This window comes from Leguminivora glycinivorella, chromosome 23 (genome assembly GCF_023078275.1).
Source record: "Leguminivora glycinivorella isolate SPB_JAAS2020 chromosome 23, LegGlyc_1.1, whole genome shotgun sequence".
Lineage (NCBI taxonomy): Eukaryota > Metazoa > Arthropoda > Insecta > Lepidoptera > Tortricidae > Leguminivora > Leguminivora glycinivorella.
The window spans coordinates 2,511,450-2,525,801 of NC_062993.1; the positions used below are offsets into that span (position 1 = coordinate 2,511,450).

Below are 14,352 nucleotides of genomic sequence, written 5' to 3' on the forward strand. Positions count from 1 at the left end.
AATTTGGATTTGTCGCTCCATATTATTTTTCGCCACTGATAAGGTAACTGTACCATATTACGGGAACTTAAGACGTTTCCTACTTTAAGTGAGGATTGAAACAAAAATGCGAAGTTTCTAGTCGTGTTAACTATTTTATTTTGAGGATAAGTCTTCTACGATCGATTTAAGACACTATTTTGCATCGTAACTTCTAATTTATAGAAATTACCGTTGTTTTACTAAACCCTTAGTTTGCCCATTATTCCGGGATACAATTTTGGTATGGCTTTAATTCCGGGAGTCGTTGTACATTATTACGGGATATCTTTAAAGTCCACTTTGTTGAAGCATAATGTAAAGAAACGAATTAAAAATATTGTTTACATAAATATATAATGCACATATCGTTTTGATAAATGTTTATACAGAGTGTATTTTTTATAATTGGCAATATTTTGGTGGGCTGGAATGGGAAGGGAAATATGATATTTTACGGTATAACGATTATATGATATAACGACAGGGTGTTATAAGTTTCACTGTCTGTCTGTCTAAGGCATCGCTTTCGAATGGATGAACCGATTTTGATTAGTTTTTTTCGTTTGAAAGAGCTGAATTAATCGAGTGTTTTTTTTTTATACTACGTCGGTGGCAAACAAGCACACGATCCGCCTGATGGAAAGCGGTCACCGTAACCTATGGACGCCTGCAACTCAAAAAGTGTCACATGCGCGTTGCCACCCTATTAGAAACTTGTACACTCCCTTTTGCTGTGTTAGATAAGTATGTTAGTATTATCTTCTTAGCCATGTTTGATGAAATCGGTGTAAATAGGTACTATTTTATATTTATATATGTCTATCCTATTATGTATTGTCCTCATGTAAATTTTAGCTTTCTAGTACTAATGATGATTGAGCTAAATCGTAGACAGACAGACTGACTGACGGACAAACCAATATGCGGTATAAAGCTTTTTAGCTAACTAAGGAAGTTTAAAAACATAATATCCGGGTCTCTGTACCTTATTTTATGAGTTTATATATTTTAATATACTTTATATAAGTATACCGGAATAAGATACACTCATATAAAGTCGTGTACTTAATTACGGCAGTCAAAAAAAGGCTATATTAAAAGATAAACAAGATTTTTTTCTTAGTATATTGGAAGATTATATAACAATTATACTCAAAACATTGAAATAAATAAACCTTTTGCTTTAATTTTATGAAATTAAACAAATTTAATGTTGATGCCACAGTCCAATATTTCGCACGTATTACTCAATGAGTATACATTTCGTATTCAATTATCAGATTAAAATCTAAAAAATATATGTACCGTAATTATGTCACTATAATCTGTAATCTTTACTTAATGTATTTACATTAAATATATAAATATACTTAACCGCAAATAGTAATAGGACACAAAAACATTACGGACTGTGTTTCCGTTATTCCGTGATACTCCCGCAATTATGTACACCTCGTCAAAATGGTGTACATTATTCCGGGAGCGGGTATTTTAATAAAATTATGTTTTAAATTAACTTGAAAAGATGATATAAATGTCTTTTAATAACTATAAGATAATTATGATACAAATTTAATATCAATAAACTTACCATCATCACAGCAAACCCTTACGAAGTTCCGCTGCCGCGTTAAGCTCACCGTCAAACACGCCCATAGAAACCACTGCGTGGTTGCGACTGACGCGTTTGGAGGTACCTCACGGCTTCAAAAGATAATATAAATATCCGAAAATCGACTTTTTCGGTTCTATTTGATCTATAGTTAATTAAATACTGCATTAACTTAAGATTTTACTGATAGTTTCCTTATTTTGCGACAAAAACCAAAGTATCCCGGAATAATGTACCACATTTTACTATCCCGGAATAGTGTACAGATACCTTATTGTTATCTTTACTAGAAATTATACTATTAAAATACCTAGGTACCAGTTCTCAAAAATATTTGCTTGCTCTTAATTACTGACTCTATGAATTTAATCTAACTAAATTTCAGCTGACGCAGTTGCCCTGACCATTAGAAGGATAAATTGGACCGACCTCTCAGATGGTGAACCTTCGGGAAAGCTGTGGAAGGTGGCACGGGACCTCCCGGGGAATGTTGGCTGCACTGCGGAGACTTTTCAACCCGGAACGCGTGCCACGTGGACACCGAGACAAATGCGGCAGAGGCAGGCCATCTTCCAGCAAACAGGACTCAGAACTTGCGCCGGTCACAAGGATTTCCAGAGTTAATAATATATATATCTATAAATATCCCGGCTCCTGAAAGCGACATAAAAATACATTAGTCTAATGCTCTCAAGACCAGCATGACAAAATGAAGACAATCTGATTTATTAGCTCACCGCTGAAGGTCAAAGAAATTTCCTAGCGGAGCGCTCCCAATCCCACAGCAGAAGACAGATCATCCCTGTGAATAACCAAGCACATGGTTAGGAACAAACCCACAACGTTTCACGCCATTATGGAGTTGATCAGAACAATTCAGATACTTACTCAATCTGAGGATTTTTTGCAGGCCTTCTGCTTCCACCGTTTTGACCACCATGCGGTATGGTCTTGTGGAGAAAGTGCGTGTGCACCCAGAAGGGTCAAAAAAGGAAATGGACCACCCAAGATCATTAACCTATTTGCATATGGAGCAATCAAGGACATAGGGTGACAAACCCAGGAAGACATAATATATCGAATTAATATATTATATTTATTTGAGACTCCATCAGAGTCATGAAAGATTTACTATGATGTACATAGCAAGATTGTCACTCCAGACAGGCCTCTTATTTAGAGTATTAATATAATAGTATTTTGTTATGTATTTAAGATAATTTTCTGCATTATTTCTATATAATTATATTAATTTAATTTATCAAAATGTACTGGAGTAACAATTAAAAAATCTCATACTACGCGTTATTTTTAGCTATCTGGCAACCCGTGCACAGATTATGCAGAAAAGTGCATACATGCGTGGATGCAAGTATTTTTGCACTAAGACAGGATTTGAAACAAAATAAAATTAAAGAAATTTCGATTTTAGATTTATAAAAAAATATTAATTACGACCAAGAAAATATACTACGTTACAAACTTTGTACACACATGTATACAGTAAAATGCAAAAATATGTATCAAAAAATCGGGACAGGTCTGGTGGTGCTCGCTCAGGCCAAGATTCACTTTGGATCATTTGATTGTGCTTGAGGTTTTAAAGATTCTTCGTGTTCTTGGTGGTTTCTGTGGAAAAAAGTACATTTAACGTTAAAAACTTGTACCAAAAATTAAATTGTTGCTGATTTTTAGAATAAATAATTATATATTTAGTTTCCTTAAGATACCGCCATCGCAACCTTTTGGTTCCTCCCGGACCACCAGGTTGAATTCCTAAAATGTTGAAATCCCGAAACGTTGACTTTCCCAGAATGTTGATTTTTTTCAGTTTCGCAAAATGTTGAATTCTCTTATGAGAATAAGAAATCGTTGAAATATCAAAAAGTTGAATTCTCAAAATGTATACTTTAAAAATTTTGGGATTTCAACATTCTAGGAACTCAAGTTTATATTCCTGGAATCTTTTTTTAACATGGGTATTTTTTAATATGATTTCTACTCAGAATCGCTAGCTTTTTGGTCCTAATAGGAGAAAAAAATGTACCTTTGATGGTCATGAATTTCAGTCTTCAGACTGTATTTAACCCATTGCTGTAACGGGGAACTAAATTTTAAGGCATTATGCTTCGAAAAGGCTCATCAGTGGAGTCTTGGAACTTAAATATGCCCTGAAACTATATAGCATGTAACAAAAGTCAATAGGGTGCTTTGAGATAATTTCGACATACAGAAATGCTCGGGTAATTTCGAAAGGGGAATCTTGATATGATGGAAATAATGGTGATTTTTATGTGACTTTCAAAATTAGACGACGTTCGAAATTACCCCAATGCACCTTACTTCAACAGCCGACAAGACCAATACCCTGATTGCTATTTAAGCGGAAAAAATCGAAACTCATTTTTTTCGAACTACGAATTTTTTTCACTTGTATCACACTTAGGGTCATTAGTAACCCTATCAGCTGTTAAAGTATCACTCGGGACCTTTGCTACACCCTGTAGGTACCTACTGCAAATTTAATCTTATGGAAATTCAACATTTTAGGGTTCACCATACCGCAAAGTCAACTTTCTGCAAATTCAACATTTTAGGATTCAACAAGCTGCAAATTCAACTTTATGCAATTTGGACATAAAAAGAACTCAACATAATGCAAATTCAACATTTTAACATTCAACATTCTGCAAATTCAACTTTTTGCAAATCCAACATTTTAGGAATTCAACTTGGTGGTCCTGGAGGTTTTGGTTGAGTGACTGTGATGCGAACGGTTAAAAAAAGTTAGGAATTGCGATTGACGGGAAGAGGTGAGGCTGTTGACGGCGGTTCGTGTTGAGAGATTAGCAAAAACATGCTTAACCCATATATGCCCATAGGGTCGTTTTCGACCCACTGCTTAAAACACGTTAAACTCATTAAAATAAGTAGGAGAATGAGGTCGTCACCTCAAAAAATAGGGAAAAAATATAAGTGTTGGGCACATAGGGGTTAACAAGGAAAAATAGTTATTGACTGTTAATATTTGTAACCTGAATCTGTGGAGATTTAAATTATATCAGTTTATATAGACGAGTTGAGGAATTTCATTTCACTTATAAACATATTTTGTTAAACTTGACATGAACTGATTTTATTATTTCTTTAATCAGGTATTTGTACGCGGCTTCGCGTATGATGGCACCGGTCCTGACGCGTACTTTTGGGTTGGTGACACACCACAACCGTCACCAGAGGGCGTGCCCATACCTTATCCTGAAGACTATACTACTAGGTAAGTACTGTTTTATTTCCTATAAAATAATGCTAATATCACTAGCGGCTCATACGTCATCTTGAAGTTAACAAATCAAATTCATCCATACTAATATTATAAAAATGAGAAAGTGTGTGTGTCTGTTTGTTTGTCCGTCTTTCACGGCAAAACGGAGCGACGAATTGACGTGATTTTTTAAGTGGAGATAGTTGAACGGATGGAGAGTGACATAGGCTACTTTTTGTCTCTTTCTAACGCGAGCGAAGCCGCGGGCAAAAGCTAGTCAGTCCATAAAAGTATACTATCAAGCGAGTCCCTGCCTACTCCCCATAGTGAAGACCATAGGTATTACCAGGTAAACTAAATAGTTAACGACTATAATTATTGCCTACCTAGACTATAGGACACTCACAGAACTTTATTTATATAGAAGAAACAAGTTCATCTATTTGTATAGGGGCCGAGCGTGTCAAATTTTGTACTGAAGTTGTTTCTTGCCTGGCCCCGTAGCCGAATGGCATTTCTCCGACGCCAAACGAAAGCGATACGCCGCTGGCTCTGTCGCGCCAATACGCAAGCGCGATAGAGATAGATATCTACTAGCGCTTCGTTTCGTGAGCGTTTCGTGAGCGATTGTGCCATTCGGCTAGCCACCCTGTAATTTTAAATATGTCTCAGGCTCTTGATTGTTCATAATTTTTGTGTTGTTGCAATTGAATATCACGTAACGAGGCATTTTTTATGTTTTGATTGACTTCAACTTATAAAAATTGACGCCCGAAAGCTGCAAGCTGCGATTAAAGACGGACAACTCAGTGGATTTCACTGAGTTCATTTGACACGCTAAGTAGATAGGTTTGCTTGATCTATGGTATATATGACATCTGTGAGGACACTTATTATAGGACATTCTTAGGACATTCTTACACAGATTGACCGACGCCTTTACGTAGGTCTACGGTTTGTCTCGGGTAATTTGGTTTTATACGTCCAGTCCTTTAAAAATCGCAATTCACAATCAATTTTCTGGTATTTTTTCCACCAGAGTAATTTATACATTTTTTGTCACACATAACGTACATAAGTAAATACTTAATTAAGTACAGTCTGACCATAGAGAGTAGAAGTTAAAAAGTGGCAATATCGTAGTGTCGTCCCGTTTTCTGACACATAATGATTTGAAAGGGATGACACTACAATGTTGCCACTTTTTTAGGGTTCCGTAGTCAACTAGGAACCCTTATAGTTTCGCCATGTCTGTCTGTCCGTCCGTCCGTCCGTCCGTCCGTCCGCGGATAATCTCAGTAACCGTTAGCACTAGAAAGCTGAAATTTGGTACCAATATGTATATGAATCACGCCGACAAAGTGCAAAAATAAAAAATGGAAAAAAATGTTTTATTAGGGTACCCCCTACATGTAAAGTGGGGGCTGAATTTTTTTTTCATTCCAACCCTAACGTGTGATATATTGTTGGATAGGTATTTAAAAATGAATAAGGGTTTGCTAAGATCGTTTTTTGATAATATTTATATTTTCGGAAATAATCGCTCCTAAAGGAAAAAAAAGTGGGCCCCCCCCTCTAACTTTTGAACCATATGTTTAAAAAATATGAAAAAAATCACAAAAGTAGAACTTTATAAAGACTTTCTAGGAAAATTGTTTTGAACTTGATAGGTTTAGTAGTTTTTGAGAAAAATACGGAAAACTACGGAACCCTACACTGAGCGTGGCCCGACACGCTCTTGGCCGGTTTTTAATTTGTACTCTTTTTGGTCAGACTGTAGCTTTGTCATATTTAGGAAGAACATATTATTTGTGCCGTTTGTATATCCGAGGTCTTTATAGAGAGTACGTCGTAGACGTCGCATCGGACCGATAGATGGCGCCATCGTTCGTTGTAAGTCGCTCCGGCGTCTCACCGCCGCGATGTTGGTAGTCCCGTTTTTCCCCACCTGCAACACAAGGCCCCCCGCGCCCCGACTCGCCACCAGCCACCCTCATTGTTTCGTCGAACGCCGAAGTGACCGGTTGTCGCGTATTCCGTTCGAACATTTTTACAGCATGGTGTCTCGAAATTAATCTTTTAGTTTCTATTTCCTTGTTATTTCTGGTCAAACCAGAGTTATTCGTGTTTTTATTTAAAAAGTGGCTTATAACGTTTCGGAATTATGAAATTTTTCAATTTCATCCGTCAATTCTTTCTTCCCTTTTAATTTGCGCTCGTTCGTCTTGAATAATGAGATATATTATGCCTCGCTAGCGATCATTATTCGTCTTTCGGGGTTCTCACTATAGAAATGAACGAGCGGTGCTTTATGATTCTACCCACTTTTTTTGTAAGAAAGTTCCATGCTGCAAAAATCGTTACCGTTAATCAGTTTTCTTTTTAAACTATTCGCATTTCCGAGACTAAAGTAGGAAGTGTTATCCGCGTATTAAAAGTTTCGCGCGAGAATATAAGCGGTAACGTAGGTAAGTTGCTCCGCCGGGGACCACGTGCTCCGGGGACCACGTGCTTCGCGACCGCGTGCTGCGCGACCTGCGGGCTGCGGCGGCGGCGGCGGCGGAGGGCGCGGTGGAGGAATACCGTGCTCCAAGGAGGTTTGAATTTCTCCGACGAATGGGTGAGCAGATTCATATTATTTTAGAAAGAATATGTTCGGTTTCCGATTCGGTGCGGAGGCCCCAAGCCACGTGTCGGCGCCGAAACTTACTGTAGCGCTGCGATAGCGCCGCTGACCGCGGCAGTGTTGTCCGCCGCGTCGGCGCCGCCGAGGTTGCGTAGAAGTTGCCTCCTCGTTAACGATGGCCATCTCTGCGGTGCCGCCGAACAACGTTGTGGCCGCCGCATAGGCGCCGCGTGCGACGCTGTAAGTATGTCTGCTGCTGCCCCGACGCGAGCGCCGTGCCGTTAGTGATCAGTCGTCAATACGCAGGCTACCAGCGCGGCCACCTTCTGCCCCCGCCACAACGCCGCGAGCCTGCTGAAGCTGTCCACCAATATCGCTGGCCGCCACGCTTATGCTGGCGCCTCGATGGTGATGCAGAGCGTTCGTCTGCCGTGACAACGCCGCGATCCTGCTGAAGCTGTCCACCAGTATCGCTGGCCGCCACGCTTATGCTGGCGCCTCGATGGTGATGCAGAGCGTTCGTCTGCCGTGACAACGCCGCGATCCTGCTGAAGCTGTCCACCAGTATCGCTGGCCGCCACGCTTATGCTGGCGCCTCGATGGTGATGCAGAGCGTTCGTCTGCCGTGACAACGCCGCGATCCTGCTGAAGCTGTCCACCAGTATCGCTGGCCGCCACGCTTATGCTGGCGCCTCGATGGTGATGCAGAGCGTTCGTCTGCCGTGACAACGCCGCGATCCTGCTGAAGCTGTCCACCAGTATCGCTGGCCGCCACGCTTATGCTGGCGCCTCGATGGTGATGCAGAGCGTTCGTCTGCCGTGACAACGCCGCGATCCTGCTGAAGCTGTCCACCAGTATCGCTGGCCGCCACGCTTATGCTGGCGCCTCGATGGTGATGCAGAGCGTTCGTCTGCCGTGACAACGCCGCGATCCTGCTGAAGCTGTCCACCAGTATCGCTGGCCGCCACGCTTATGCTGGCGCCTCGATGGTGATGCAGAGCGTGCGTCTGCCTTGACAACGCCGCGAGCCTGCTGAAGCTGTCCACCAATATCGCTGGCCGCCACGCTTATGCTGGCGCCTCGATGGTGATGCAGAGCGTTCGTCTGCCGTGACAACGCCGCGATCCTGCTGACTGTCCACCTGCTGTAGCTGTCCACCAGTATCGCTGGCCGCCACGCTTATGCTGGCGCCTCGATGGTGATGCAGCGAGCTCATCTGCCGTGACAACGCCGCGATCCTGCTGAAGCTGTCCACCAGTATCGCTGGCCGCCACGCTTATGCTGGCGCCTCGATGGTGATGTAGAGCGTTCATATGCCGTGACAACAACGCGAGACGCGACCCTGCCGAAGCTGTCCACCAGTATTGCTGGCCGCCACGCTTATGCTGGCGCCTCAGTGGTGATGCGGAGCGTAATACTGTTAACCGCTGCACAGGCGTCGCAATCCTTCTGCTGCGTCTGCCGTGACAACGCCGCAAGCTACTTGAAGTTTTCCACCGGTGTCGTCGGCCGACACGCTCATGCTGGCGCCTTGATGTCGCCTCGATCGCACGAGGTAAGATTGCAGACGCGGCGACCTTCATCGCGCCACCGAGCGCAATACTGCGGCTGCCGCGAAGGCGTCGCTAATTTTCCTGCCGCGTTTGCCGTGACGACGCCGCGAACTCTGTTGATGCTGTTCACCGATGTAGCTGACTGCCACGCTGGCGCCGGTGCCTCCCGCGCTGACGGCGGCGACCTCGAGAGGGCCACCGAGCACGATACTGCGTGACGCGACAGGGCATCGAGACGCCTTTCGAGCTGACGACGGCCGTCTCAATCTCACCGCCGAACATAACAGCGTCTGCTGCAGTGACAAGCTGGTAAGATTGCTGATGTGGGCCCTTGGTGCTGCTAGCCGCCACGCTGATAACGCCCGTCGCGCCTAAGATGTCACGCTCACCGCGAACACTGTCTTCCCCTACAATGGTGCCACGACCACGACTATCCAGGCTCCGTCTGCTACGGTATCGTTGCAGACTCTGTTGCTGACCAGGCTGATACTACCCTCCAATGTGACGCCGGGCGCCGCTATCAGCTGACATCCCGTACACTATGGTATCCACTCTTCTCTTTCCAGTTCCCGTGAAGTACGACTGTATTTACACTCTATTTTGACCAAGGACTCCTCCGTCGCCGAAGCGAGAACAGATAAATTCTTAAGATGCTACGTCCTAACGTGGTTTGGAGACCCATAGTTGAACGAGGTAAGACGTCAATAACCGGACGAGGAGCCGCACTGCTGCGAGGGTGTCCTGACGATGTTCGCGAGCTATCTAATCGGAGAGGCGCCTCGCGAGAAGACCCTGTGATTCCTGTACATCGCTCATTGTGTATGTAGGTCAAAGACATCGTAAAGGTTTGCGGAATTAAAAAAAAAAAAAATCCCTTTCAGAATGTCCAGATCTGAATTCGAGCCAGCGTCCTGCATCCTGAGCGTGCGTCTGTTTACCGGGCGGACACCAAAACCGATCGGCAATCTGGCCGCGGGGGTTCCAAGTACACGACGATTTCCCGGAGGCTTGTGGCGCCCCCTGTCCATTCGAGAGATTAACTTATTCGCCGAGCCTCTAATAAACAAATTGGGAAAAATAAACCTGCTTCGCCTTAGTGAACTTCAGATTCCAGCTCAAAGCGAAAGGGGCCAGGAACTCAGGAGTACTTCAGTATTTATCATCTGGCTCGACTATACCCAATTAATATAGTGCTTGATTCGATCGTAGAACCTGATTTCATAAATTTCACAACTTTCGTGGTCTACAGAGGAAGGTTGCACCGCTGCAGTTTCCAGCATTACCTCGTACAGCTGCCGATAGCTGTAGGCCAATCGCCCCTGTTTTGCTTGCATCTGCAGCCCGATAAGACCTTCAATAATCGGAACATTGTACGAAGTAAAGCTCTTCCGATGGAGAATAATCTTCAACAGGCGGTGGCGCTGGCGACTGAAGTGACATGCAGCCGGCTTAAGGTTCGCATAGCACTATATGCTATGCACAGTTCAGTTGTATGTTATGTTATGCTGTACGATGGCAGGACTACATCTCTTCTGTTACGAGTAACTACGACAGTAACTGCTGACTCCAACAGACTGTCGTACGAGGTCAGTATGCACCCCCTGGGAGCCAAGTAAGTGACCTTCGGTGACCTCGCCTTCTTCTGCTTCGCCCGTCATCGTACCTCTTCGTCTGCGAGAGCCCTGCATTACGCCGTACAACGGTACGTATTAAGCCTCCGCCACACATAAAGCGCATTCCGCTTCGCTATCAGCGCGCTGAATGCGCGTGCATTCCGCTCGCGTCCCGCGCGCGTTACGCTCGCTATCAGCGCTCGTTCGTTCCCGCTAGCGCCCACTGGGCGCAACGCCAGCGTTAGTGCGGTGCACCGCCATTATTACGCTCCGCCTACGCTCTTAAAGCGCGCATGTGTGGCGGTGTTAAATTCACCCCTTGACCTGCTACCACGACGTGTTCAGCAACCACCAGCGATGCGACACTGACGTCTCCACCTCTCAGTCTACTCTGTCGACCTTCATTGCACGAAGTAGAAATCCGTCGCATCGGGTTTTGGATTAGGTAATGGATTACCCTAAGAGTCAATGACTGACTTAAAGAAATCGACTGATACCTCCGTCCAGTGTAGTAGCAATCGACAGCGCTCGTACTTTTCATCTTCTAGGCTAGTCTTACCGAGCGATCGGTATCCTCAAATGCCCTCACTAAAAAGAGTTCAGAGTTCAGGAGTCTCGCTTGCAACCGCGCTCGCTTGACGCGAAATAGTCTGATCGAAAATACCAGTATTGTAACAAATAGCCCTTGGGCACGTGAGTGATGACCTTTTTCTGTGTTTGATATGGACGTAAGACGTTGGACTTTAAATAGTCATATCAAAGCTAATATTGATTTAGATAATTTTTACGAAGGGTTGACAAAAGCAGTATCAATTACGTTACCCTGCTACAGTACAGATAGTTACACTACTTTTACAGTTAATTTCCACACTTTGTGTCTGAAATTGGGTTTATAACCTGATAAAATAACGTGTCTGTTAATAATAATAGTGTATCTAAGGTTTTTGTATCTTGTTCAAGTCAGCCTCGCCTACATCTTTTTTTTTTTTTTTTTTGATCTGCGATGTATAATAATGTCATTTCTCTAACTATTCGCTGACTAAAGCTAAACGTCATCACGAAAATCTCTTTATGCGTTTCTGGCACCGAGATATTCGCGGATCGAAGGCTATTTCGACTGATACATCTGTCAAATCGGTTCAACTGATTCACTTATTCTTCTATGCTATGCCAATAGGGCTACCAAAGGCTTGCGCGCCAGCTGACTCGCCACCAGGAGATAATAAACAGGTCTCTATAAAGACCTCGGATATACAAACGGCACAAATAATATAAAAATTTTACCTTCCAATAAAATTTGTATTATTTTGCCTGGTATATCCGAGGTCTGAGTGATGCCTTCCTGGTAGGCTTAATATACCGTCGGCACTTCTCCTCAACAATGAGGGTGGCTGGTGGCGAGTCGGGGCGCGGGGGGCCTTGTGTTGCAGGTGGGGAAAAACGGGACTACCAACATCGCGGCGGTGAGACGCCGGAGCGACTTACAACGAACGATGGCGCCATCTATCGGTCCGATGCGACGTCTACGACGTACTCTCTATAAAGACCTCGGATATACCAGGCAAAATAATACAAATTTTATTGGAAGGTAAAATTTTTATATTTAATGTTAAAGTCCGTAGGTATGTAGCTTATTAAAACGTGTAAGGTACAGTGGGGCAAATTTCGACTGGGAGACAAATGTAACAGGTCCATTTTTTCCATGTTTTACAATATTTGCATTATTAAGTAGTTTCCACCGATTATACATGGTAGGCGCGTGTTCAGTGGATACATGTAGAACTCAACATCATAGTGTAATAGTGGAAAAAATGGATCAGTTAGAATTGTCCCCCAGTCGATATTTGCCCCACTGTACCTTAAGTAAAACATAAATGTGAATGAAAGCAGCTCATTTTCACCATTGCCAATTGGCCCAGTTTAAATCCTTCGCGATTAGGTTAATGAACCACAGACTATAGAGTGGTAGAAAGTAGTTACTCTAAGACTCCGCGCACACGGGCGACAAAACTGTTTTGTCTCCGTCGCTCGGTCTATGGGCTAGTATGAAGGTGCGCACACGAGGCGACGCAACTTTTCATACAAATACGAAAGTTGCCGAGCAACTTTGTCGCCCGTGTGCGCGGAGCCTAAAAGGTTACTAATAGTAGAACGATTCAATAAATCAAAGCTACTGTCACTCCGATCGGTAACGTTTAAAAAATCGATACCATCGCATGTTGGAATAATCGTCACGCCACCCGCATTTTATACGTTTGTTGAACTCGTACGATGGATACGGACATTATTTTATGGTTGAAAATATTTCAAAATTCCATTCACGGCTGTAAAATAAATAAATCTGTAAGAAAATACAAGAAAACATTAGAGTCTGTAGGGTAAACTCACCTCATTCGATGACACGCCTAATTCGGTGATACAAGCTTTGAAGCACTATTCGGAAAGACGACTTTTGGTTGTTTCACCGAATTAGGCGCGTCACCGAATGAGGCGAGTTTACCCTACGGGAAGAGACTAGTCGTAAAAATTCTATTCTTTCCGCACAGACTATAATAGAATCTGCTTAAAAAACTCATGAAAATCAAAACATGGGAGACTATTCATTCATTCATTTCATTTCATTCATTTATTTCTTTGTTTTAATAAAATACAAGTATTATGCAAAATTGTACCTATACAGTAAAATAAACTTAGCCTAAATCATAACGTTCAAAATGGAATAAAAACAACTCTCGCGGGCTTACAGGTGACTTTATGACTTATGATAATTTTTAAGAAAAAAAAACCGCCTTCCTTTGGGGTTCTGGTGATAAATACTTTCAAATGTTGGATTATGTTACCAATTCGTCTGTATATTTTTTATTCGATATCTCCGTCATTTCAGAACCAATTTTCTTATTAGAGTTAGTAATGATTTTTTATGATTCTGAATTAGGTACTTACAGATGAGAATGATTATCAGAACGGAACTCTAACCAGGGGCGGCTCACTCTTCATCAGCAGTTCCACTGCACCAAATGTCACTGTTCTGGACGTAAGTGCATGCTGTTCTTATAAAAATACCAAAGTCACTATAAGTGTGCCGTTCAGATTTGAGGAGTTCCGTTCTGACCATCATCAGCAGTTCCACTGCACCAAATGTCACTGTTCTGGATGTAAGTGCATGCTGTTCTTATAACAATACCAAAGTCACTATAAGTGTGCCGTTCAGATTTGAAGAGTTCCATTCTGACCATCATCAGGAGTTCCACTGCACCAAATGTCACTGTTCCGTACGTAAATGCATGCTGTTCCTTTAAAAACGGAAAAATCACCATATGTATGCCTTTCAGTTTTGAGGAGTTCCCTCGATTTCTCCAGGATCCCACCACCAGAACTGGTGATACAAATGAAAGAAATGGCTTTTATAACTGGTTATTTAATTAATCAAGTAAAACAAAATTATAACGTATGCACTGAGTGACAGTAGGATGAATAGAGAGAAAGGTAAGTAAAGTGGAACGCAATATACGTAGTCTGTGCTACGATGCTATTAATAAAATTGCAGGCGTTAATTGGTTCAGTGTTCACTTCCATCATCCTCTCCTGGACACAAACCCATTAACGCAGTAAACTTCTTGTGATTAGGTCCATGTAGTCCTTTAGTTAAGAGATCAGCGAT

General features: G+C 42.8%; 1 protein-coding gene across 2 annotated transcripts in view; it reads left to right on the forward strand.

Annotated features, from left to right (window-relative positions):
• Window positions 1-14,352, forward strand: part of LOC125238256 (protein Skeletor, isoforms B/C) — a 75,062-nt gene that overhangs the window by 36,773 nt on the left and 23,937 nt on the right. For both annotated transcript variants that reach the window (XM_048145531.1, XM_048145532.1), the window contains exon 4: window positions 4,789-4,910. In XM_048145531.1, coding sequence (XP_048001488.1) covers window positions 4,789-4,910 — 122 coding nt within the window. The remainder of the gene's footprint in view (window positions 1-4,788; window positions 4,911-14,352) is intronic.